Consider the following 25,105-nt stretch of genomic DNA (forward strand, 5'->3'; position numbering starts at 1 on the left):
TGCAGCCGTGTGGGCGTCCCTGTTGGGAGTTTACCTGCGAGAGGATTCCCGGCAGCCGGAGCCCCTGGACGGAAGCCGGTGTGGGCTGGGCTCTTCCTGCGGGTTCTGGCCTCCGAGCCCTGGTCTGTTTGGCTGTGGGGTGGTCACAGAAACCAGCATCGGGGCACTGACTGATGAGATCGCTTTCCCTGTAAATAGTGGAGCTTTCCAGGGTCCCCTCCTTAGGAGATATTTTTAGCACCTGCCAGCACTTTTAATGTCTCAAAACTGACCCCAGAACTGGTCTTGGCATCACACTGGGTCCCCTCTGTGCATCTTGCATTCCCAGCTGTGCCCAAGCCCTGGGCCAGACCCATTTCCATAGGACACACAGCCCTCTGCCCCCCAACTTCCACACCATCCCCATCTCTCCTGAGGCCTAGAGAGGGCAGGTGGCCCTCTGAAGCCCTGCGACCGGCCCCTCCCTGGCTCCTCCTCTGCCATAGGTAGGAGGATGAAGGTGCCAGAATGCCTGTCCCTTGTTCCCACAGCCTGGCGTGTCCCAGATGCCCCAGCTCCTCAGACCCCTGCCTCAGACAGCTCGGGTGCTGTAACAAACACCACCGATGGGGCGGCTTGAACAGTAGACATTTATCATCTCACAATTCTGGAGGCTGAAGCCTGAGATGGGGGTGCCACAGAGCTGGTTCCTCCGTGGCCTGCCTCCTTGGCCTGCAGACAGCTGTCTCTGCCCGGTGTCCTCACATGTTATCCTCCCTGTGCTTCTCTGGTCTCATCTTCTCATAAGGACGGCAGTCCTACAGGATTAGGACCCGCCTTAGTGACCACATTTTAACCTCATCACCTCTGTAAAGACCCTGGCTCTAGGCCGTGCTGGGGTGAGGGCCAGGTGGTGCTGGGGCTTGCATTGGGACCATGTGCGACGGCCGGTCACCCACACTCACCCACAGTCACCCGGGAGCTGTAGCTGCACAGGACGGGCCTGCCCCCAGCCTGCAGGGTCTCTGGGCTCCCCAGCCCCTTCTCCCTCTTCCAGTTCCCGTGAGCAGCGGCTAGAGGGGTGGGCTTCCAACTGCCCAGACAGCTGGGGGCCTGAAAGACCTGGGTATCTCCTCTCCTGGCCCCGTGGTGACTGTGAGAGGGGTGAAGTGGCCTTGGACCTGATCACCCCAAAGGCCATGTGGGGTACCCAATGCCAGGAGAAACACAGATGGTGTGGGCTGCTCTTGGGAGCGGGGTCCATGTGCTGCCAGGGTGACCATGTGATGGGTGGGCCTTTGCAGAAGGGAAACAGCACCACCCCCAGTTCAAAAATCATGAAGGACTTCAAGATGGCATTGACCTGAGGTGGCCCTCTCGGCTCAGGGCCCTGTGCTGCTGACCTGGGGGTACGTGGCCCCTTGTGGGGATCCTCTGGCCTCAGTGGGATGGGGAGCTGGGCCTGCACTCCCCGCCCCTCCCTGCCAATACCCACCCTCCTGCCAGCCAGCTGTGCTGACCTCTGCTGAGAGCCAGGCCCAGGGCCTCACACACAGTCCCTCTTTTCCCTCTGTGGCCCTGAGGCTCAGTTGTTCATGAAGAAATAGCTGCCAGGAGGGTCATCCAGAGGGTCACCAGGGGGCCCTGGGCCCAACTGGGCCTGGAGCCTGGGGTGACCTGAGGCTGTAACCTGCTGAGGACTTTCCCCCAGGAGTCCAGTACTTCTTTCAGGGGAGCCCACACTCACCTGGGCAGAGGTCTCGGTCCTCCCCTCCACCCTCTCCTTTACTGGCCACCACAGGGTCCTGGCTCTGCCCCTCCCCCATCTGCCCAGTTAATAAGAAGCCTGGCGCAGGGAGGGCCCTGATTGGGGAATAAAGGCCCCGCCAGCCTCCTTCCCACCTCTGCTGGTGCAAGGAGCGTCTGGGTCAGGGTTTGGACCATGTCCCGGCTGGTGGAATGTGTCCCCAACTTCTCAGAGGGGAACAATCAGGAGGTGAGGGCCTGGGGGTGGCCAGGGCAGTGCAGGGGGCTTGGGGCCAGGAGGGCAAGGCTTGGGCTGGAGCCTGGGGACTGTCTTTTCTGGAAAGGGTGAGGAAGGAGCAGCGGGTGGGCAACCAGTCAGGGGTCCTGGTCCAGGTCTGGGCAGGTCGTTTGGCCTCTCGGGTGATGGTGGAGCACCGGAAGGCTGACCCACACAGCTGTTTGAGGGTCCTTGTGTGGGGCACAGTCTCCCCTCCCCCACCTGTCCTTATCCCCAGGTTATCTGCAGGAAACAAGTCACAGAGCACTGGGCAGGCCTTCCTACTGCCTCAGGAGCTTCTGGGCTGCCTAGAGGCCGGGGCCCCGACCCTCTGTGACCTTGGCCTGTAGTCACCTTCTAGGGGCCCTGGCAGCCCCCCACCCAGTTCTGCTCCCTGCCTCAGTTTCTCCCCATGGGGCTGCCTGTCGCTGTTCCCAGATGCCGAGAGCCAGCTCTTGGCCCTGTGTCTGGGTGGGGGCAGGACAGACTGGGCCCCAGCAGCTCCTGTGCCCTCCTCCTCTCGGGGAGACGGAGGCGCAGGCCCGGCTTCACACCCAGGTGATTGATGCCATCGCTCGAGCAGTGGCCCAGACCCCGGGCTGCACGCTGCTGGACGTGGACGCCGGCCCCTCCACCAACCGCACTGTCTACACCTTCGTGGGGCGCCCTGAGGACGTGGTGGAGGGGGCCCTGAATGCCGCCCGCACTGCCCACCGGCTCATCGACATGAGCCGGCACAGAGGTGAGGGCGGGGGAGGGCGGCCTGCCTTGCGCTCAGGACTTGCAGAGGGCAAGGGGCCAACAGGCTCGCTGGATGCTCCTTTGACCCCGTTTACATTTCAGGGGCCCAAGAGTGGCCGGCAGCAAGGTGCTCACACTCTGCACGGGCCCTGGGTATGGGGGACAGAGCCCTATCTGTCAACAGCCCACAAACCAAACACATTCTTTGGGCGGCAGTGTCAAAGGTCAATGGACACATGGGGAACTGGTCAAAGGGCAAGGTCTCTGGCCTCTCACAGAGTGGGAGGGAATTCATGAGTGATTCCAACTGGTGAAGGGCAACCGAGGCTTATCTCAGAGAAGCTGCCTGGGGGAGGGGATGATGTGGGACTACCATCTGGGGGACTGCCTGGGGGGAGGGGACGTGGGGTTGTCATCTGGGGAGCTGCCTGGGGGGAGGGGACTTAGGGCTGCCATCTGGGGGGCTGCTTGGGGAGGGGACGTGGGGCTGCCATCTAGGGGCTGCTTGAGGGGAGGGGATGTGGGGCTGCCATCTGGGGGGCCGCCTGGGGGAGGGGACGTGGGGCTGCCATCTGGGGGGCCGCCTGGGGGAGGGGGCGTGGGGCTGCCATCTGGGGAGCCGCCTGGGGGGAGGGGGCGTGGGGCTGCCATCTGGGGAGCCGCCTGGGGGGAGGGGGCGTGGGGCTGCCATCTGGGGAGCCGCCTGGGGGGAGGGGGCGTGGGGCTGCCGTCTGGCCGTGGGCTGCTGGCCTGCAGTGGGACTCGGCTTCTGAGGACACCCTGTAGGGCAGCAGGGTGGAGGAGTCCACTCCCTGAGAGCGCAGATGGTAGCTAGGGAGGGGGAGGGGTTAGCCACCGACAGGCCACAGTGCTCAGTCTGCCTCTCTGGGGCCCTGTGGTCAGTCTGAATGTGCGCAGAAGGAGCCGGAGGGCGGTGTTCTGCACCTAGGCCCCCCTTCCTCAGCCCCATCTCTGTGTAGGGGAGCACCCCCGGATGGGTGCCCTGGACGTGTGCCCCTTCATCCCAGTGAGGGGCGTCACCATGGACGAGTGTGTGCTGTGTGCCCAGGCCTTTGGCCAGCGGCTGGCAGAGGAGCTGGGTGTGCCAGGTGAGAGCCCAGGGCGGGCGGCCCCTCCTCACCTCAGCTCAACAGCAGCAGCACCAGGCACCCTGTGAGGGTCTCTGCTCTTACATCCTTAAAAATGCAGATTTTAAGGGAAAAAAACCCTACCATGCCGGTTTTTGACAGGTAGGAGTATGTCCCCCTTCTCCTGTGATGAGAACCTGTGGGGACAGGGTCCCAGCCGTCAGGGAGCTGGCAGACCCTCAGCCTTGCTTGGCAGTGGGCTTGAGTAGTGGCTCTGTGAAGGGCTTGAGCAAGATGGACAGACAGAAAGCCCTTAACAGTCTCTTTGGGGAATTAAATCAAGGCAAGCCCAGCACACACAACAGGTGGACACCTGAGAGGCCAGCTGCAGGTCCGGGCCCTGCCTGTGGGCCGATGGGCCGACTTGGGTATGGATGGGTCTCCTGTCTCGTGCGGGTGTCGGGAGCTGGCGGTGAGCTTTGTTTTCTCTCCTCCACATTCCATGTTTTGTTCAGTGAAAATGCACTTTGGAGAGAAACATGAATATCCTTCCAGACCCGAGTGCCTGCTCCCAACTCTTGTGGGTGGACAATGGCTTTTTCTGGGGCATCAGAGCCTGGGCAGTGGGGGTGGGGCCTGCCCTGCCCCTGGGTGGGCAGAGGAGGGTTCCTGCCCATACAGAGTGCCCATCAGGGACCACCCACACCCACTCGACGGGGCACAGAGATGGGGGCTGCCAGCAAGACGGAGCTGCAGGAACGGGGTCCTGCAATGCTCGCCGCCGGGGGCCTGACTTGCCAGGTCCCTTTGCAGTGTACCTCTATGGTGAGGCGGCACGGATGACCAGCCGCCAGTCCCTGCCAGCCATCCGGGCCGGGGAGTACGAGGCCCTCCCTGAGAAGGTGCCGTGCCCCTCATCAGGGGGCGGTCTGGGCTGGGCCCTCCTCCCCCCTTCCCTCACCCGCCCGTCTCCCCACAGCTCAAGCAGGCCGAGTGGGCACCCGACTTCGGGCCCAGCTCCTTCATTCCCAGCTGGGGGGCCACCGCCACAGGGGCACGGAAGTTCCTCCTGGCATTCAACATCAACCTGCTCAGCACCAAGGAGCAGGCGCACCGCATCGCCCTCAATCTCCGTGAGCAGGGTCGTGGGAAGGACCAGGTAGGCGGCACCTGCAGTCCCATGAGGCCTGGCCCGTCCCTGTTGCATCTCGAGGGCTCCCAGAGAGGGTCAAGGCTGGGCACCATGTGTGGACCCGCTGGCCACAGGTCCTGCCCACTTCGGTGTCCATGCCGTGTGGGACTGGCAGGGTGAGGGTTCCAGGGTTTGAGGTTCGGGAGCAGGTCTTTCGGAGAAGGCAATGGCACCCCACTCCAGTACTCTTGCCTGGAAAATCCCATGGACAGAGGAGCCTGGTAGGCTGCAGTCCATGGGGTCGATAAGAGTCGGACACAACTGAGTGACTTCACTTTCACTTTTCACTTTCATGCATTGGAGAAGGAAATGGCAACCCACTCCAGTGTTCTTGCCTGGAGAATCTCAGGGATGGGGGAGCCTGATGGGCTGCGGTCTATGGGGTCGCACAGAGTCGGACACAACTGAAGCGACTTAGCAGCAGCAGCAGCAGGTCTTTAAGGACATTTTCCATGGAAGCAGCAGGTCTACAGCTGTGGCCAACATACTGCAGCATTTCCATGCTGATAGGAAAACAGGCATTCCTGAGCCCCAGGTATCCCCAGGTACCCCAGGTGCCCTGATCCACTAAGTCTGTTACAGGAACTCCCACCTAATTTGAGCACCACTTCTGCAGAAACTTTGCGTTGGACACAGGTAGACAAAGACACACCTGTGAAGGAGGCCCTGCTCCTCACCTGTCAGCCTCCGCCCCCAGAGACCTGGGCCTGGCTTCTTTCCCGAACACTCAGCCATCGGCAAGCACAGCACAAAAGCATGGCAACTCCCCAGTCCTTCTCTGTGCTCTGCTGAGGTCAGAAGTCAGAGGTCCCCCCGAGGGGGAGTGAGTGCCCCAAGGAGCAAGGGCTGCGAGCTGGCCTCTGGGGCAGGGGTGGGATGGGAGGAAGGAGCCAGGCCCAGGACAAGGACGTGGGTGGAATGCTGGCCAGGCAGTAGGGCCTGGTCTGAGCCTGGACCCTGTGTGGGGTGAGCCGCTGTTGGGGGCTCTGCTTCTGGTGGTGGGCAGGCCCCTCCCATGCTCAGATGAGAGGCCGGGAGAGCAAGGCGAGGAGGAGACCAGCCACACGGCACGGTTTTCAGGCCACGGCCTGCCTTGTCCCTGTGTCTGGGGCAGAAGGGAGACCCTGGGCCAGCTGAGGGGATGCAGGGGGAGGGGACTGTCAGTGCGGGGTGCCAGGAGAGGCAGGGCCGGGCTGGGTAAGCCTTGTCCTCCGCAGCCAGGACGCCTGAGCAAGGTGCAGGGCATCGGCTGGTACCTGGATGAGAAGAACCTGGCTCAGGTGTCCATGAACCTCCTGGACTTTGAAGTCACAGGGCTGCACACAGTCTATGAGGAGACCTGCAGAGAAGCCCAGGTGAGCGGGCAGGTCCTCCCCATATTCCCAAACCCAGCTGCCTGGGCACTGATGCCTCGATCTCCGACCTCTGCTCTCCGCCCTCTGCAGGAGCTGAGCCTCCCAGTGGTGGGCTCACAGCTGGTGGGCCTGGTGCCTCTGAAAGCCCTGCTGGATGCGGCCACCTTCTACTGCGAGCAGGAGAATCTGTTCCTCCTGGAGGAGGAGCAGCGGCTCAGGCTGGTGGGCAGGGCCCGTGCGGGTGGGGCTGGAGCTGGGGGGCTGGGGGTCCTGAGAGCAGGGCGGCTGCTCCAGGTACCTGCTCCCCAGGCCTGGGTTCCTGTCCATGTGGCCTCCTACTTCTCCTTCTTTGTTTTATTGTCTGTGTCTGCAAGTCGAGATCACATTTTTCACTTGGTAGATACTGTTGGGGTTTTCTCTATGACCTAAAATATATTCAGTCTTGTGAAACTTCTGTGAGAGGGGGTGCCTGGGCTCAGTCGGGTGGAGGGACTTGCCCCTCCTCTGGTCCTGACCCGTCCAGATTTGGGGATGTGAGTCTAGCCTCCGTGGGCTATTCAGCACGTGGTTCCTGTGGTCCTGGGTCCCTCTAGCCAGCTCTGGCGGTAGCCAGCTTTTGCCATCCTGTTGCTCTGGCCTCAGGGTGGTTCTGTTTTGAAGGTATTTCTTAAAATGAGCACATGACTGGATTTCTCTGAGAGTTTTTGTCTTTTGGTTGTTGGGTTTATCCTTTTGTATTTACTAATCTAGCAGATATGCTTGGACTTGCTTTGGTCCTGTTTTTAGGCAGAGAGGATGTGGTTTCCTTCCGGTTACATGGAGGCAATATAATGTGTGTATGCAACTCTGTGTCCAGCTCTGTGACCCCATGGACGGTAGCCCGCCAGGCTCCTCTGTCCTTGGGGATTCTCCAGGCAAGAATGCTGGAGTGGGTTGCCATGCCCTCCTCCAGGGGATCTTCCCAACCCAGGGATTGAACCACATCTCCTGGGTCTTTTGCATTGCAGGTGGATTCTTTACTGCTGAGTCATCGGGAAAGCCCATAACTTAACGTATTCATCTCCATTTTTGATTTATTAAGTTAAACTCTATCTAAATATATCAATGTGATTTGTCAATTTTTATCAGTTCAGGTACCACAAAGATATTCGGTTCTAGGCCATTGCAAATAAATCAAATATCCCAATAAAGCCACTTACATGATTTTCTGGTTTCCTGGTATATATAAAAGTTATATTCATACTAGACTATAGTCTGTTAAGTGTGCAATATCATTGTGTCTAAAAAAACTGTGCACATACTTAAAAGTACTTTATTGCTAAAAAAAAAAAAAAGCTAACCATCTTCTGAGCTTTCAGAGAGTTGTGATTTTAATGCTGGTGGAGGGTTTGAAATACTGTGAGAATTACCAAAATGTGACACAGAGGCACACTGTGAGCAAATGTTGTTGGAAAAAGGGCGCCTATAGACTTGTTTGAAGCAGCGTTGCTACAAAATTTGTCCAAAACTCACTGTCTGTGAACCTTGAGGTCTGTGATCTGCAGGCTGCTTGCTGTGCACATGAGAAAGTAACTCTCGATGTTTACCCCCATCTTTTCTCCTTTCTCTGCTGCTGCTACTAAGTCGCCTCAGTCGTGTCTGACTCTGTGCGACCCCATAGACGGCAGCCCACCAGGCTCCCCTGTCCCTGGGATTCTCCAGGCAAGAACACTGGAGTGGGTTGCCATTTCCTTCTCCAATGCATGAAAGTGAAAAGTGAAAGTGAAGTCGCTCAGTCGTGTCCGACTCTTAGAGACCTCATGGACTACTGCCTACCAGGCTCCTCCGTCCATGGGATTTTCCAGGCGAGAGTACTGGAGTGGGGTGCCATTGCCTTCTCCATCTCCCTTCTCTAGTTCCTGGTTTTTTAGAGCTGTGTCATTTTTTTTTTTTTTAGGGAGTTGGTTCTTTTAAATATTTTTTCAGCTTTTATTTTTATTTTTATTTTTTTTAATTTTATTTTTTAAAAAAATCACATGCTCCCCATCCTGAACCCTCCTCCCTCCCAACCTCCCCATACCATCCCCTGGGCCTTCCCAGCGCACCAGCCCCAAGCATCCAGCATCGTGCACTGAACCTGGACTGGCATCTCGTTTCATACATGACATTTCACATGTTTCAATGACATTCTCCCAAATCTTCCCACCCTCTCCCACAGAGTCCATAAGACTGTTCTATACATCAGTGTCTCTTTTGCTGTCTCGTACACAGGGTTATCGTTACCATCTTTCTAAATTCCATATACATGCGTTAGTATACTGTATTTATGTTTTTCCTTCTGGCTTACTTCACTCTGTATAATAGTCTCCAGTTTCATCCACCTCATTAGAACTGATTCAAATGTATTCTTTTTAATGGCTGAGTAATACTCCATTGTGTATATGTACCACAGCTTTCTTATCCATTCATCTGCTGATGGACATCTAGGTTGCTTCCATGTCCTGGCTATTATAAACAGTGCTGCGATGAACATTGGGGTACACGTGTCTCTTTCCCTTCTGGTTTCCTCAGTGTGTATGCCCAGCAGTGGGATTGCTGGATCATAAGGCAGTTCTATTTCCAGTTTTTAAGGAATCTCCACACTGTTCTCCATTGTGGCTGTACTAATTTGCATTCCACCAACAGTGTAAGAGGGTTCCTTTTCTCCACACCCTCTCCAGCATTTATTATTTGTAGACTTTTGGATCGCAGCCATTCTGACTGGTGTGAGATGGTACCTCATAGTGGTTTTGATTTGCATTTCTCTGATAAAGAGTGATGTTGAACATCTTTTCAAGTGTTTGTTAGCCATCTGTATGTCTTCTTTGGAGAAAATGTCTATTTAGATCTTTGGCCCATTTTTTGATTGGGTCATTTATTTTCTGGAGTTGAGCTGTAGGAGTTGCTTGTATATTTTTGAGATTAGTTGTTTGTCGGTTGCTTCATTTGCTATTATTTTCTCCCATTCTGAAGGCTGTCTTTTCACCTTGCTAATAGTTTCCTTTGATGTGCAGAAGCTTTTAAGTTTAATTAGGTCCCATTTGTTTATTTTTGCTTTTATTTCCAATATTCTGGGAGGTGGGTCATAGAGGATCCTGCTGTGATGTATGTCAGAGAGTGTTTTGCCTATGTTCTCCTCTAGGAGTTTTATAGTTTCTGGTCTTATGTTGAGATCTTTAATCCATTTTGAGTTTATTTTTGTATATGGTGTTAGAAAGTGTTCTAGTTTCATTCTTTTACAAGTGGTTGACCAGATTTCCCAGCACCACTTGTTAAAGAGATTGTCTTTAATCCACTGTATATTCTTGCTTCCTTTGTCAAAGATAAGGTGTCCATATGTGCGTGGATTTATCTCTGGGCTTTCTATTTTGTTCCATTGATCTATATTTCTGTCTTTGTGCCAGTACCATACTGTCTTGATAACTGTGGCTTTGTAGTAGAGCCTGAAGTCAGGTAGGTTGATTCCTCCAGTTCCATTTTTTCTTTCTCAAGATCGCTTTGGCTATTCGAGGTTTTTGTATTTCCATACAAATTGTGAAATTATTTGTTCTAGCTCTGTGAAGAATACTGTTGGTAACTTGATAGGGATTGCATTGAATCTATAAATTGCTTTGGGTAGTATACTCATTTTCACTATATTGATTCTTCCAATCCATGAACATGGTATATTTCTCCATCTATTAGTGTCCTCTTTGATTTCTTTCACCAGTGTTTTATAGTTTTTTCTATATATAGGTCTTTAGTTTCTTTAGGTAGATATATTCCTAAGTATTTTATTCTCTTCGTTGCAATGGTGAATGGAATTGTTTCCTTAATTTCTCTTTCTGTTTTCTCATTATTAGTGTATAGGAATGCAAGGGATTTCTGTGTGTTGATTTTATATCCTGCAACTTTACTATAATCATTGATTAGTTCTAGTAATTTTCTGGTGGAGTCTTTAGGGTTTTCTATGTAGAGGATCATGTCATCTGCAAATAGTGAGAGTTTTACTTCTTCTTTTCCAATTTGGATTCCTTTTATTTCTTTTTCTGCTCTGATTGCTGTAGCCAAGACTTCCAAAACTATGTTGAATAGTAATGGTGAAAGTGGGCACCCTTGTTTTGTTCCTGACTTTAGAGGAAATGCTTTCAATTTTTCACCATTGAGGATAATGTTTGCTGTGGGTTTGTCATATATAGCTTTTATTATGTTGAGGTATGTTCCTTCTATTCCTGCTTTCTGGAGAGTTTTATCATAAATGAGTGTTGAATTTTGTCAAAGGCTTTCTCTGCATCTATTGAGATAATCATATGGTTTTTGTTTTTCAATTTGTTAATGTGGTGTATTACATTGATTGATTTGCGGATATTGAAGAATCCTTGCATCCCTGGGATAAAGCCCACTTGGTCATGGTGTATGATCTTTTTAATGTGTTGTTGGATTCTGATTGCTAGAATTTTGTTTAGGATTTTTGCATCTATGTTCATCAGTGATATTGGCCTATAGTTTTCTTTTTTTGTGGCATCTTTGTCAGGTTTTGGTATTAGGGTGATGGTGGCCTCATAGAATGAGTTTGGAAGTTTACCTTCCTCTGCAATTTTCTGGAAGAGTTTGAGCAGGATAGGTGTTAGCTCTTCTCTAAATTTTTGGTAGAATTCAGCTGTGAAGCCGTCTGGACCTGGGCTTTTGTTTGCTGGAAGATTTTTGATTACAGTTTCAATTTCCATGCTTGTGATGGGTCTGTTAAGGTTTTCTATTTCTTCCTGGTCGAGTTTTGGAAAGTTGTACTTTTCTAAGAATTTGTCCATTTCTTCCTCGTTGTCCATTTTATTGGCATATAATTGTTGATAATAGTCTCTTATGATCCTTTGTATTTCTATGTTGTCTGTTGTGATCTCTCCACTGTCATTTCTAATTTTATTGATTTGATTTTTCTCCTTTGTTTCTTGATGAGTCTGGCTAATGGTTTGTCAATTTTATTTATCCTTTCAAAGAACCAGCTTTTGGCTTTGTTGATTTTGCTATGGTCTCTTTTGTTTCTTTTGCATTTATTTCTGCTCTAATTTTTAAGATTTCTTTCCTTCTACTAGCCCTGGGGTTCTTCATTTCTTCCTTTTCTAGTTGTTTGAGGTGTAGGGTTAGGTTATTTATTTGACTTTTTCTTGTTTCTTGAGGTGTGCCTGTATTGCTATGAACTTTCCCTTAGGACTGCTTTTACTGTGTCCCACAGGTTTTGGGTTGTTGTGTTTTCATTTTCATTCGTTTCTATGCAAATTTTGATTTCTTTTTGATTTCTTCTGTGATTTGTTTGTTATTCAGCAGCGTGTTGTTCAGCCTCCATATGTTGGAATTTTTAATAGTTTTTCTCCTGTAATTGAGATCTAATCTTACTGCATTGTGGTCAGAAAAGATGCTTGGAATGATTTCTATTTTTTTGAATTTACCAAGGCTAGCTTTATGGCCCAGGATGTGATCTATCCTGGAGAAGGTTCCATGTGCGCTTGAGAAAAAGGTGAAATTCATTGTTTTGGGATGAAATGTCCTATAGATATCAATTAGGTCTAACTGGTCTATTGTATCGTTTAAAGTTTGTGTTTCCTTATTAATTTTCTGTTTAGTTGATCTATCCATAGGTGTGAGTGGGGTATTAAAGTCTCCCACTATTATTGTGTTATTGTTAATTTCTCCTTTCATACTTGTTAGCATTTGTCTTACATACTGCGGTGCTCCGTGTTGGGTGCATATATATTTATAATTGTTATATCTTCTTCTTGGATTGATCCTTTGATCATTATGTAGTGACCTTCTTTGTCTCTTTTCACAGCCTTTGTTTTAAAGTCTATTTTATCTGATATGAGTATTGCTACTCCTGCTTTCTTTTGGTCCCTATTTGCATGGAAAATCTTTTTCCAGCCCTTCACTTTCAGTCTGTATGTGTCCCCTGTTTTGAGGTGGGTCTCCTGTAGACAACATATGTAGGGGTCTTGTTTTTGTATCCATTCAGCCAGTCTTTGTCTTTTGGTTGGGGCATTCAACCCATTTACGTTTAAGGTAATTACTGATAAGTATGATCCCGTTGCCATTTACTTTATTGTTTGGGGTTCGAATTTATACACCATTTTGTGTTTCCTGTCTAGAGAATATCCTTTAGTATTTGTTGTAGAGCTGGTTTGGTGGTGCAGAATTCTCTCAGCTTTTGCTTATCTGAGAAGCTTTTGATTTCTCCTTCATACTTGAATGAAATCCTTGCTGGGTACAATAATCTGGGCTGTAGGTTATTTTCTTTCATCATTTTAAGTATGTCTTGCCATTCCCTCCTGGCTTGAAGAGTTTCTATTGAAAGATCAGCTGTTATCCTTATGGGAATTCCCTTGTGTGTTATTTGTTGTTTTTCCCTTGCTGCTTTTAATATTTGTTCTTTGTGTTTGATCTTTGTTAATTTGAGTAATATGTGTCTTGGGGTGTTTCGCCTTGGGTTTATCCTGTTTGGGATTCTCTGGGTTTCTTGGACTTGGGTGATTATTTCCTTCCCCAGTTTAGGGAAGTTTTCAACTATTATCTCCTCAAGTATTTTCTCATGGTCTTTCTTTTTGTCTTCTTCTTCTGGGACTCCTATGATTCAAATGTTGTAGCGTTTAATATTGTCCTGGAGGTCTCTGAGATTGTCCTCATTTCTTTTAATTCGTTTTTCTTTTATTCTCTCTGATTCATTTATTTCTACCATTCTATCTTCTAATTCACTAATCCTATCTTCTGCCTCTGTTATTCTACTATTTTGTTGCCTCCAGAGTGTTTTTAATTTCATTTATTGCATTATTCATTGTATATTGACTCTTTTTATTTCTTCTAGGTCCTTGTTAAACCTTTCTTGCATCTTCTCAATCCTTGTCTCCAAGCTATTTATCTGTGATTCCATTTTAATTTCTAGATTTTGGATCAATTTCACTATCATTATTCGGAATTCTTTATCAGGTAGATTCCCTATCTCTTCCTCTTTTGTTTGGTTTGGTGGGCATTTATCCTGTTCCTTTATCTGCTGGCTATTCCTCTGTCTCTTCATCTTGTTTAAATTGCTGAGTATGGGGTGTCCTTTCTGTATTCTGGCAGTTTGTGGAGTTCTCTTTATTGTGGCTATTCCTCACTGTGTGTGGGTTTGTACAGGTGGCTTGTCAAGGTTTCCTGGTTAGGGAAGCTTGTGTCAGTGTTCTGATGGGTGGAACTGTATTTCTTCTCTTTGTTCTTTGTTCAGTCGCGCTGTGGGGGGAGGGAGGGATGCTGCAAGCAAATAACACTGGTGTGCGCTCGCAGTGCCTCAGCCACACTGGGTCTGCCCCCGCTCACTGCGCGTGTAGCCTCCCTGCCCACACTGCTCGGGCTCTAGGTTGTTCCGCCGGGAACAATCCAAGGCTGGCCCTGGGTTGCATGTACCTCCCAGGTCCAAGCCGCTCAGGTTCAGGCACTCGGATAGTCCTCAGAGGCGCAGACTCAGTTGGGCCTGAGTATTGTGCTCTTCCCAGGTCCGAGCAGCTCAAGTGATGAGGTGTTTGGCGGCGCCAATGCTGCGACTTATCGCCTCCCGCCACTCGGTTATCTGGGCGCAAAAACCGGCGCACCTTCTTAGGCAGATGTTAACCGTCCAGACCCCAAGAAGTTTTAGTTAGCAAAAAGCCTGCTTACAGTTTTATAGATAATGTCTCTCTGGGGCTGCGATTGCCCCCTTCCGGCTCTGGCTGCCTATCACCGGAGGAAGGTCTGCAGCCGGCTATCTCTGTTCAATTCTTTGTTCCGTGCACGGGCCTGGCGGTCTTAGGTTGGGGCTGGCTTTTCGCGTAGTAGATATCCCACAGTCTGGTTTGTTAGCCCAAATTATTTCGCTCAGATAGTGCTCAGGGTATTCAGGCCAGATTCTTACTCTAAGCGATGCAGCCCGCGCTGCGCCTCCCTGCCCAGCCCCCGCTTGTTAATGGCGCCTGCAGGCGTCTGCGCTGCTTCTCCACTGGGGGAGTTACCGTAGGACATGGTAAAATACACATGACATAAAATTTCCCATCTTAGCCATATTTAAGCATGCTGGTCAGTGGTGTTAAGGACGTTTATAAAGTTGTGCGGCCATCACCACCATCCAGGATGGGGTTTCCAGTTTCTCTGAAAGGTACTGTCAGAAAGGTATCGCTCACACTGTCCCCGCCGGTCACCGGCAGTGCTCCATGTCACGGCACCGTCTTCCCGCCCTGGACTTGGGCTGTGCCCCCTTCAGTGTCTTTAGTTCCTTTCAGCATGTTTTGTAGGTCTCATTGCAGTCTTTCACCTCCTTGGTGAAGTTAATTAATCCCTGAGTGTTTTTTTTTTTGGCTGCTACTGAAAATGGAATTGTTTTTGTAATTTGTTCTTCAGTGTTCATTGTCAGTGTTCAGAAATGCACTGATCTTTGTGGGTTGACTTTGCATCCTGCTACCTCGCTGAATTCATTTGTTAGTTCTCGGTGGTTAACTTTCCAAGTTTGCACAGTATACTCACTCCTTTAGCTCTTAATCGGTGTTAGAATGTCTCTTGACTCTTGGTGAAGAAAGACAAGAAAATCAGTGCACTGTGTGAGCTGTCATTGCTGGTCCAGACTTAAACTGCTTAGTCGTTATTTGTACATTGTCCGAAGTATACCACTTACCTTCTGTAACCACATCACATGAATTAAATATACATGGATATTTAAGCTTGGTTCTGTGCTTAAGTGAGTCACTGTGCATCTCCGTCCTTTCTCTGTTGCCTAGATTTCACAGTCAAGCAGGTTTTTGAAGAAAGGCTCAAGGGGGCTTTATTCTGTAGGTTCTGGTGTGTTTGGGAATGTCTGTGTGACTTTATTCTTTTAAAACAGTAGGACAATCAAAGAGCTTCCCTGGTGGCTCAGTGGTAAATAACCCACGTGACAATGCAGGAGACTTAGAGACACGGGTTGGATCTCTGGGTCAGGAAGATCCCCTGAAGAAGGGAATGGCCACCCGCTCCAATATCCTTGCTGGAAAATCCCACAGACAGAGGAGCCTCTTGGGTCCTGGAGGTCCACGGGGTTGCAAAGACACAACTTAGTAACTAAACAACAACAACGATAAAGGAGAACCAACACCTCCAGTCACTTGTTTTTCTCCTGAGGATGTTGCAGGCACATCTTTGCCCTTTGGAGTAAATGTTGCTGTGTGTATGGTGGTGGAGTCTAAGGCCGCCTGGTGACTTCCACACCCCTGCTGACCGGTTCTTTCTCCCTGGTGCTTGACAAACTGTCTTTATCCTTGAAATTCAGTAACTCTGCCATATATGTCTTGGTGTTGATTATTCTGCATCAGTTTTTCTTTAGAGCAGGGTTCTGTGTGATTTACAGATTCATTCTTGTTCAGTTTCAGGAATATTTTCTTTAATATTTTTGATTCAGTGTTTGGTTCTTTCACTTTGCAGACACAGTCACTCCATGGTAGCATTTTCTTCTTCCATATATCCTGTTTTTTTCTATACTTTCTCTCCATTTCCCCCCCTCTCCATTTGCTGTGGTTTTCTCAGGCCTCACTTCTTAATCACTTATGTACTTTATAGCTGGGTTTGTTCTCTTTCTGGCCATTACAAAGTTCTGTGTCACTTTATTTTGATGTAATTCTTGCTCACGGAAGAGGTCCGCACATAGTATCAGGAGTTGCTTTATTCCCTCCAGATTCACCTACTGTTATTTTGCATCATTTTCTGTATCTCTCTTTCTCTACAGTCATGCACAATCACACTTGTTTTTGGACCATTTCAGAGAGGACTGAAGACACTGTGCCCTTTATGCCTCGTTTATTCAGAGTGTATTTGTCTAGATCAAGGACATTCTGTTATATAACCACAGTGCAATGATCAAAATCAGGAAGTTCAGCACAGTACGATCTGCTCTAATCTGCAGACTGTAATCAAATCATGTCAGTGTCTCCCTCTCCTGGCTCCACCCCAGACCAGGAGTGGGTCCACGTGCCTTGTCTTTTATGGCCCTTAATCTGGACCAGGGCCCCAGTTCTCCCTGTCCTTCCTTGACCATGATGGGCTGTGAGCACTGCTTGCTGGGTGCTGGTCTGATCTTTCTCAGGGCTGGGCGTGCTTGTGTGTTTCTGGCAAGATCAGCACAGAAGTGATGGGGTGTCCCCCTCAGGGCGTTCGCTACCTGGGTCCCCTTGTGGAAGTGGTATCTCCAACCCAGGGTTATCACTGTGGTGTTCCTATTTTTCCTATTGTTGTTAATAAGCACTCCCTGGGGCAACAGTTGAAGACATGTAAATACTTTGTGCTTCTTGAAATCCAGCCTCAAGAATCTCCCTCCTCCATCCTGTTTCCACTTTCACCTCTCCCACATCTATTTATCGTTTATTAACATGTTTGATGCTCTCTATTGCTTCTTTAAACCATAGTATTTTATATTCTTTATCTGGAAGTTCTGAGATCTGCATTCTTTGAAGGTCTGGCTCTCCAAACTATCATGCCTGCTGACACGCGTAGTGATGCTTTTTCTGGTGCTTTGGGAGTTCGGGCTGCGCGCCTGGGTTTCTTCTGTGGTTTCTTGGTCATGCCTAGTTGCTCAGTCATGTCCGACTCTGTGCGACCCCCTGACTGTAGCCCGTCAGTCTTCTCTGACCGTGGGATTCTCCAGGCAAGAATATTGGAGTGGGTTGCCGTTTCCTGCTCCAGGGGATCTTTCTGAATTCTTGGTCACTGGTTTAAACTCGTGTTGCCTCAGGCAGGTGCTTGCGCCCTGTAGATGAGCCTCTTGTTTGGGCTTTGGAGCCACACAGAGGAGAATTCTGGGTGAGCCGTGGCCTCTCCCCCTCTCAGGTTACAATTCCCAGGAAAGATATTTTCTGGGGCTTCACCATCTGGGGGCTTCACCAAACGTAAGTCTCAGACTGGAAAGACTGAGACTTTCCTGTGAAGGGTGGCTCTCCCCAAATTCATCCTTGGAGATGTTGTCTTCCAGGGGTCTCCCGTCTGACCCCTGCTCCTGAGAGATGGCTCAGGCGTCTCCGGGTGAACCCAGCTCCAGGGCAGGGAGAGCTTCTGGGCACTTCTGGCCGTGGATGGTTTCCTTTACTTTCTTCCAGGCTTGTGTGTGCTAAAGTCCATTCTGACAGTTCTGTTCCTCTTTCTGAGGTTTTCTGCAGCATCCTCTGGGAGACCTCGGGCCATCCCTGGCTCTCAACTTGTCCCGTACTCGTCGCTTTCTGTTCCGCGTAGAATGTGTCCCCATGTGGCTCAGAGGGGCTGGGACTGTGTTGCCAGCATCAGCACCATGATGTGTCCTTAAAGCATCTTTAGGTGAAAGAAATTCCTCTCTGGTATGGGGAATTCCTTTCATCAAAAGGATATTTCCAACTTTGTTTTGAAGTTGGGTAAACTTCACTTTTTGTCACACATCAAGGGTCATAGCTGGGCTGCTCACGCAGCTCTGGGCCTTTGAGAGCCAGAGCCACTGACTCCCAGGAGCTGGAACCCCATCCAGGAGGCAGTTGTCTCGGCCCCTTTCCAGCACAGGCTCTCGAGTGGGGAGGACAGGTCACACTGGGCCCGGGTCTCCCTGGGGCAATGCAGTGGGTGGAGTCCAGGGCCCGGTAGGGCACCTGCCTCGAAGGGCTTCTGTCTGCAGGGCTGCTGGTGTGTGTGTGTGTGTGTGTGTGTGTGTGTGGCAGCTGTGTCCCTGCAAGCTCCACACCAGAGCCAGGGAGCACCCCCACAGGTGGCAGGGGTGGGACCTGGGCTCAAGGGGAACCCCAGTCACCAGGCCCTCTTCCAGGTGGTGAACCGGCTGGGCCTGGACTCCCTGTCCCCCTTCAACCCCAAGGAGCGGATCATCGAGTGAGCAGCCCCCAACCCCCACCCCTGTGCAGAGACCCCTTCGGTTGTCCAGAGCTCTGCTCCATCACTAAGTGTAGGGCTGGGGGCTTGTTGGGGGGCCCAGTGAGGCCCCAACAGGTCCCACTCGGTCCTCACACAGCTCCTGACTGGTCACAGCCGCTTTCGGGGTGGCTGCTCTGCAAACAGGGCCCATATCCCCTTCCCTGTGCTGTTGCGAGCCAGGGACCGCCCCCGCCCCTGCCCCTGCCAGTCCCACCTTTCTAGCCTAGAAGTAATGACCAAGGACCCTCCGACATAGACCCTAGCCCACCCCCACCCTGGCCCCCCTGACCGCCCCTGCCTCGCAGGTACCTGGTCCCCCAGGACGGGCCCGAGCAAAGCCTGGTGGACCAGCCCCTGCGCGCTTTCATCCGGGCCGTGGGTGCCCGCTCGGCAGCCCCGGGGGGCGGCTCTGTGGCCGCAGCCAGTGCAGCCATGGTGAGCGGGGCCCGGGGCGAGGAGGTGGGGTAGGAGGTGGGGTGGGCGGTGGGGGTGGGGGAGCCCGGCCCGGGGCTGGTCCCATGATCAGCGCGCTCTCCCCAGGGCGCCGCCCTGGCCTCCATGGCCGGCCTGATGACCTATGGGCGGCGCCAGTTCGAGCACCTGGACATGACCATGCGCCGCCTGATCCCGCCCTTCCGCGCCGCCGTGGCTGAGCTGACTGCGATGGTGGACGCCGACGCCCGGGCCTTTGAGGCCTACCTGGTGTGTGTGCAGGCGGGCCGTCTCCACTGGCCCTACGGAGGAGGACCTGAGGGACAGTGGGGTCAGTGGACAGTGATGGGGGGTCTCCAGAGGAGAGAAAGGTGGTCCAAGGTCATGGGGGTGAGGGGCAGACTGCCATTAGCACAGACGTCTGGAGACCAGGGGGCCTGGAGGGAGGGGACAGTGGTCTGGCTGCTCTTGGGTTGAGCCCAGCAGGTGTGACCCCAGGTCGGAGTCTCTGCAGGGCTGGGGGACGGGGGAGAGGAGGACACCTGCCCTGAGGGTCAGCCAGGCTCAGCGTCCCCCTGCCCAGCTCCCTGCGTCCTGCTGATGGGCCGACACCCAGACCCGCAGACGCTGGAGGAAGACCAGGTCCTCAGGGAAGAGCTCTGGTCCCAAAAGTGTGGGAACAGAAATCTTTACATGGTAACACAGTCAGTCACAGTGTCAGCGATCAGAGAAGACAGTTCAGCGACAGACGGAAAGGGCCCCAGGAGCTGGGAGGCTAGATCCAGACCTCCCTTGTTCGGGAGGGCCTGGAGGAGGGGAGTCCGTCAGACCTGGGTGGAGGTCAGAGGACTCACAGGAAGGTCGAGGTGTGAGTTCAAGGTCAAGAAGCCCCAGGTGTGTGTGAGAGCAGAGCCAGCAGGGGACACAGGAGAGGAGGGAAGGGGGGTGCTTGGACCCCGCCGGGGAGGAGGGCCTGCTGGGGAAGGTGTGAGCTCCAGGCCGACACCAGTGCTCGGAGCCACCTTGGGGCAAGACCTGGTATGGGGGTGGATGGTGCTCTGGGCACGCTTGGGGTGGAGGCCATGGGTCAGCCCTGCTGTGGGGTTTGGGCCGAGTCTAGTCTGCACCTGGGCCCCTGGGTGGACAGCTGGCCTCTGTCACTGGGCCTCAGTGGATGGCTGTGTGAGTGACTCGGGGGAGGCTTTCGCCCCATGGTGAGTGTGTTTCCTGCATGAAGGATGTCGCCTGGTGGCCCCTGCAGAGCTTGCGTGGGTGGGGTGCCTGGAGTGGTCCTCCCGAGGTCCCCTGACAACGTGGCCATCCGACCTGGAGGTCGCGTGAGCCTCTTGGTGCGTCTCACATGGGCGGGGCAGTGGGAGGAGCAGTTTCATACTTCCTGGAAGGAGGCCTGCGTTGTATGTCGCCCTCGGGGGTCGGGGGACACGGCCTGAGCCTTTATGCTGGTCTCTGGGGTCGCACAGTTGCCTCCCCTGGAGTGGGTGGGGAAGACTGGTGCTGGAGCCCTCACTCCCCTCTGGCCCCCTCTCCAGTCCCTCACAGGTGGCCCTCCATCTGTAATCCACAGATGCAAACTTGGAGGTGGTGGGCACTGTGTTAGGCCCCCGCCCTCCCCAAGCTCCCAGTCCCCTTGTCACAGTCCCTCACCCCGCTGTGTTTCTGTGCTTGCTCTGGCAGAAAGCGACAAAGCTGCCCAAGAACACACCTGAGGACAAGGACAGGTGAGTGCAGCGAAATCCCTGGTACTGGTCAGCCCCCCCGGGTGTGCTGTGGCTGAACAACAATTTCCCTGTGGTCCCCAGCCTGGTTCCGTGGGCTCCTCGAGGAGCCATTGGATAGGGACTGGGAGTGTCTGGGCGCCCCGGGATCTGACCGCCAATGCCCTTGCTTACAGACGTGCGGCCGCCCTGCAGGAGGGGCTGAGGCAGGCGGTGGCTGTGCCCTTGGCGCTGGCAGAAACGGTGGCCTCACTGTGGCCGGCACTGCGAGAGCTGGCCCTGTGTGTGAACCTGGCCTGCAGGTCAGACCTGCAGGTACGTGGCAGGGCCCTGCTGCTGGTGCAGAGTGAAGGGTCAGTGGGCGTCACAGCTGCTCACTGAGCCAGCAGACGTGAGCGCTCGCAGGGTGTCTCGGTCCATCTCAGCCTGCAGGGCCGGCTCTGCTAAGATCTTGTTCAAGGTCACACAGCAGAGGCAGACACTCGAGTGTGCTCCAGAGTCCACCTCTGACTGTCCCCTCAGGCCCCAGCCGCCCTCCTCCCCTTCGGCCCCTCTCCCAGAAACCCCAGGTGCTCTCAGAAATGCATGCACGCCCTGTCTGTAGCCTCTGCACGGAGGCCTGGGACAAGGGCCATCACACCCATTGCTGTTTGTCTACAGCCCGATCCGAGGCCCCCAGCCATATGGTCTTTACAGAGAAACACCTGTTTTCAGTGTCTGGTCTTCAGGCCCTAAGGACTGCACCCTCCTTTCCTGGAGGTGGCTGCCTGTGAGTTGTTAAGAAGGTTCTAGAAGCCGCCTGAGCACAGAGGCCATGATTCCTGCATTCTGGGTCTTCCTGGCCCAGCATGTGCTGCCCATCTCTGTGGCCCCTCAGGGCCTGTAAGCGGCCAGCATGCTGTGCTCGTTGTTAAAGGCCCCTGTAGCCAGCTCCCGGCTTCCCAGGTGGCTCAGTGGTAAAGACTCTGCCTGCCAATAGAGGAGCCGCAGGTTCCATCCCTGGGTCCGGAAAAGCCCCTGGAGAAGGAAACGGCAGCCCCCTCCAGTATTCTTGCCTGGGATTATCCCATGGACAGAGGAGCCTGGTGGGCTACAGTCCATGGGGTCACAAAGGGTTGGACACTGAGTGACTGAGCATGCATCCAGCCTGGGCTAAGCACATCTCCAGCCTGGGCTATGCCTGAGGCATCACTGGGCCACGGGGTTGGAGTGCCGAAGTCAGCAGGGTGTGGACTGCTGGGTGGTCAGCTGAGGGTGGGCCTCTGAGCACTGGATGGCGCAGGGGCCCTGGGACCCTCCTTGGAGAGGGCCAGGCTTCTGTCCAGTGACTCCGGGCTCCCAAGGGCTGTGTGGATGCTTTCCTGCTCGAGTGACTGGTCAGATTGCCGTCTTCAGGGTTGAGGCGTGAGGCCCCCAGGCTATGTCCTGGGCTGAGGAGTGGGCAGGGGGAGGCCTGCTGCCTGCCCCATCACTGCCGGCTGGTTCTGCCTCGTGGCCATTGCAGGTGGCAGCCAAGGCCCTGGAGACAGGTGTGTTTGGCGCATATTTCAACGTGCTCATCAACCTGAAGGATGTCACTGATGACGTGTTTAAGGACCAGGTGAGTGGGGGCGCATGCCAGGCCCACCAAGGGGCCTGGAGGTTGCCTTGGTTCCCACATGTGGGGCCCAGGGGCGCCTGGCTAGCATGTCCTTGAGGGAGGGATGTGTCTGACGAGACAGTCCTCCAGCTGCTGCGGGTGTAAAGGCCTGTCTTGCAGAACGCAGGCCTCAGGGGACAGCTGGGGCCTTCTTTCAGGGTCTCTGTGGGGGCGGGTGGCCTGGGTGCCTGCTGGCACCCCCTCACTCCCTGCTGGGGGCTCTGGCCAGGGCCAGGTCCCCTGGCTGGGCTGGGCTGCAGCACCAGCAACACGTGGTCTCAGGGAGCAGTTGCTGGCCTGTGCAATTGTCCTGCTTCAGCGTTTGTGACAATTTCACTGTTACTGTTTTTGGAGGAGAATTCACAGAACGTGCAACTCACTATGTTAAATTATACAAGTCAGAGGCAGTTGGCACATCTATGGTTGTGAGACCATCACCTCTATCCAGTGCTGGAACGTTCTCGCCACTCCAGAGGAGGCCCCACAGTAACCCCCATTCCCAGGCCTGGCCACCAACCTGTATTTGTGATTTTGTGATGATTGTTAAAAAGCGATTTCCTGACTGGGAATGGGAGCAGTAGGGCCAGCCAGTCCCCACCTGCCTCTGTAGCTAAGCTGAGCTCATCATCAGGGAAGGCCCTGTCCATCCCAGGGCATTGAGATAATACACTAGCCACTCGAGCACTGCCCTTTGGGCTTGGAGGACACAGCCCCGCCTTCAGCAGTGGTGGATAAAGTAGGGAGACTGGGAGGGTGGGAACTGGGCCTTGCTGGCCCCAAATGTCAGGAAAGACAGAGGGACCCCCCCCATCCCCACGAGAGACCTGTGAGGATCTGGAGTTCCAGGTCAGAGGCTCGGGGCCACCCAGAGTGGATAGCCCAGGGAACCGGCAGGGAGGCTGGGCCCGTGGGTGGGTGGCAGGTGAGCAGTGATGACAGCGCTCCTGTGTCTTTAGGTCCACGGCGCATCTCCAGCCTCCTGCAAGACGCCCAGACACAGGCAGCCCTGGTGCTGGACGGGCTGGAGGCCCGGCAGGAGTGATGGCTGAGCAGGGAATCGACGGGCTCCACTCCCCCTTGCAGCCCCTCCAGACACGTCCTGGGGGCCCAGATGTGGGGGATGTGAGGGGCAAAGATAGGGGGCTGTGAGGAGTGGGCATGGCTGGGGTTGGCAGTGCCAGTAAAGTGATGACACACTGGTGCCTGTGGGGTCCATGTGGGGTGCATGTGGGATACCAATGAGGGGCTTGGGGGAGGTCTGAGCTGAGTGGCAGGAATGGGACCTCGTGAGGTGCCAAACATGGGGAGACAAGTGGGAGGGAATGGGGGTGGAACATGAGGTGACCCAGGGTCACAGAGTACCCGGGGTCCTGGGGGCCTGAGCCCCCTTAGTAGGACCCTCAAATCTCATGGAGGGATGAGGGCCATGCTGCCTGATGGACAGGGAATGGCGGGGGATCCACCAAGGTGAGGGGTGGCCGGGCCAGCTCCTCCCAAGGCAGGAGAAGATGAGAGCAGCAAGCGGCCGAGGACGGGAAAGTGATGTGTGGGCCAGGTCCCGGGTTCTGGGGGAAGAGGGTGCAGTGTCAGACCTGGGGTCCCGGGAGAGAGAGTCCCAGGCATTGGGCACTGACTTCTCTTGGTGGAAGCTCAGTGGCCCAGGCCCAGTGGTGGGGGTCCCAGGAGGGTCTCTGCAGGGCCTGGGTGGTGAGGGAGGGGTGGGAAGTGGTGGAAAGCGCCCACCCCCCTATTCCCGGGGCTGGGGGCCACAGGACAGGACCCAGACCTGAAAGGTTGTTTTTGCGAGCTGTGTGTTACGCTGGCATTCGTGACCTCCGGAGGAGAGGATTTCCATCCAGGGTCAGAGACGAGGTTTGACAACTTGGAGCTTTTTGTGTAGCAGAGTTTCTTTTAAAGCATAATAGAGATAGGGAAAACTTCTGACATAAACATCAGAAAGTGAAAAGTGAAAGTGAAAGTCGCACAGTCGTGTCTGACTTTTTGTGATCCCATGGACTGTAGCCTGCCAGGCTCCTCTGTTCATGGAATTCTCCAGGCAATAGTACTGGAGTGGGTTGCCATTTCCTTCTCCGGGGGATCTTCCTGACCTGGGGATTGAACCTGGGTCTCCTGCATTGCAAACAGATTCTTTACCAGCTGAGCTACTAGGAAAGCCCATAGACATCAGAAGGGGACAGGAAAAGAGAGCCCCCTTGCTAGTTTCTAGCAAGGTGTTTTATGTCTGTTAGAAAATTATTAATCAGATAAGAGAGACAACTCAAGGCTGAGGGAGTTTCACCAGACCCCGCTCCCACAATAGAAAGGATGACATGAGGTGTGTCAACCCCCAACCATAAAACAATTGACAGGGAATACTGGTTTGTTGAACCATTATCAGCCCAAGGTTTGAAAAAAGAAAAAAAGTTAATCTTAGGTGGAACCATTTTGAAGAAAGGCAAATTCTAAAGCAAATACATAGCTTCCTTAACATAGCTTAAGAAAAACATTTCCATAAGAAGAAACACACTTGTTAGTTCCAGGCAGGATGTCCGCCACTTATTTCCTCCTGCCTCTTGGGGACCTCTGGCCTTCCTGCCTGTTCCCCTCTCAGACCCACCTGGGCCAGCTCTGGTCCAGGAGCTGAGTCGACGATGACGATGACGGCCCACTGGAGGATGGGCCACAGGGTCCTGGGGGTGTTGGGAGTTGGTGATGGAGGAGGGCAAGAGGTGTGACCTGGGAGCCCTGTGGGGGTACCGCAGCAGGGCAGCATCCACAAGGCTTGGAGCTGCGGGTGGTGAGGGTCAGAGCTGCTGTAGGACTGGGCGCTGCCATGGGTCTGCAGGCTGAGGTCTTTCAAAATAGGCAATGCGTCAGGTCACCTGGTTCTAAACCCAGGGCTGCTTAGAGATTCCGCAGAGAAGCCCCGCCCCCTCGTCCCCACCAGCCCCTTCCATCCTCGTCAGGAAATGCTGAATTCCCTCTTTGTGCCCATTTAGTGTTGATTTATGCAAACACA

At 53.2% G+C, this 25,105-nt stretch overlaps 1 protein-coding gene across 1 annotated transcript; it reads left to right on the forward strand.

Annotated features, from left to right (window-relative positions):
- The first annotated feature begins 1,921 nt into the window (after positions 1 to 1,921).
- On the forward strand, positions 1,922 to 23,128 carry FTCD (formimidoyltransferase cyclodeaminase). Its single transcript, XM_070389206.1, has 14 exons — positions 1,922 to 1,975; positions 2,561 to 2,744; positions 3,724 to 3,852; positions 4,645 to 4,733; positions 4,811 to 4,990; positions 6,241 to 6,378; positions 6,469 to 6,600; positions 18,176 to 18,237; positions 18,585 to 18,714; positions 18,820 to 18,981; positions 20,407 to 20,450; positions 20,624 to 20,762; positions 21,952 to 22,051; positions 23,043 to 23,128. Exons 1-14 carry the CDS (start codon positions 1,922 to 1,924, stop codon positions 23,126 to 23,128), a joined length of 1,629 nt encoding a protein of 542 aa, XP_070245307.1.
- Positions 23,129 to 25,105: the final 1,977 nt, after the last annotated feature.

The sequence above is a fragment of the Bos mutus genome, chromosome 1 (genome assembly GCF_027580195.1).
Source record: "Bos mutus isolate GX-2022 chromosome 1, NWIPB_WYAK_1.1, whole genome shotgun sequence".
In the NCBI taxonomy this organism is placed as follows: Eukaryota; Metazoa; Chordata; class Mammalia; order Artiodactyla; family Bovidae; genus Bos; species Bos mutus.

Bases quoted from the DNA above. Each gene is read 5' to 3' on its own strand.
- FTCD (XM_070389206.1), top strand. From the start codon at position 1,922: ATGTCCCGGCTGGTGGAATGTGTCCCCAACTTCTCAGAGGGGAACAAT. The intron at 6,601-18,175 runs GTGGGCAGGGCC...GCCCTCTTCCAG, and splicing joins AGGAGCAGCGGCTCAGGCTG to GTGGTGAACCGGCTGGGCCT. The intron at 20,763-21,951 runs GTACGTGGCAGG...TGGCCATTGCAG, and splicing joins CCTGCAGGTCAGACCTGCAG to GTGGCAGCCAAGGCCCTGGA.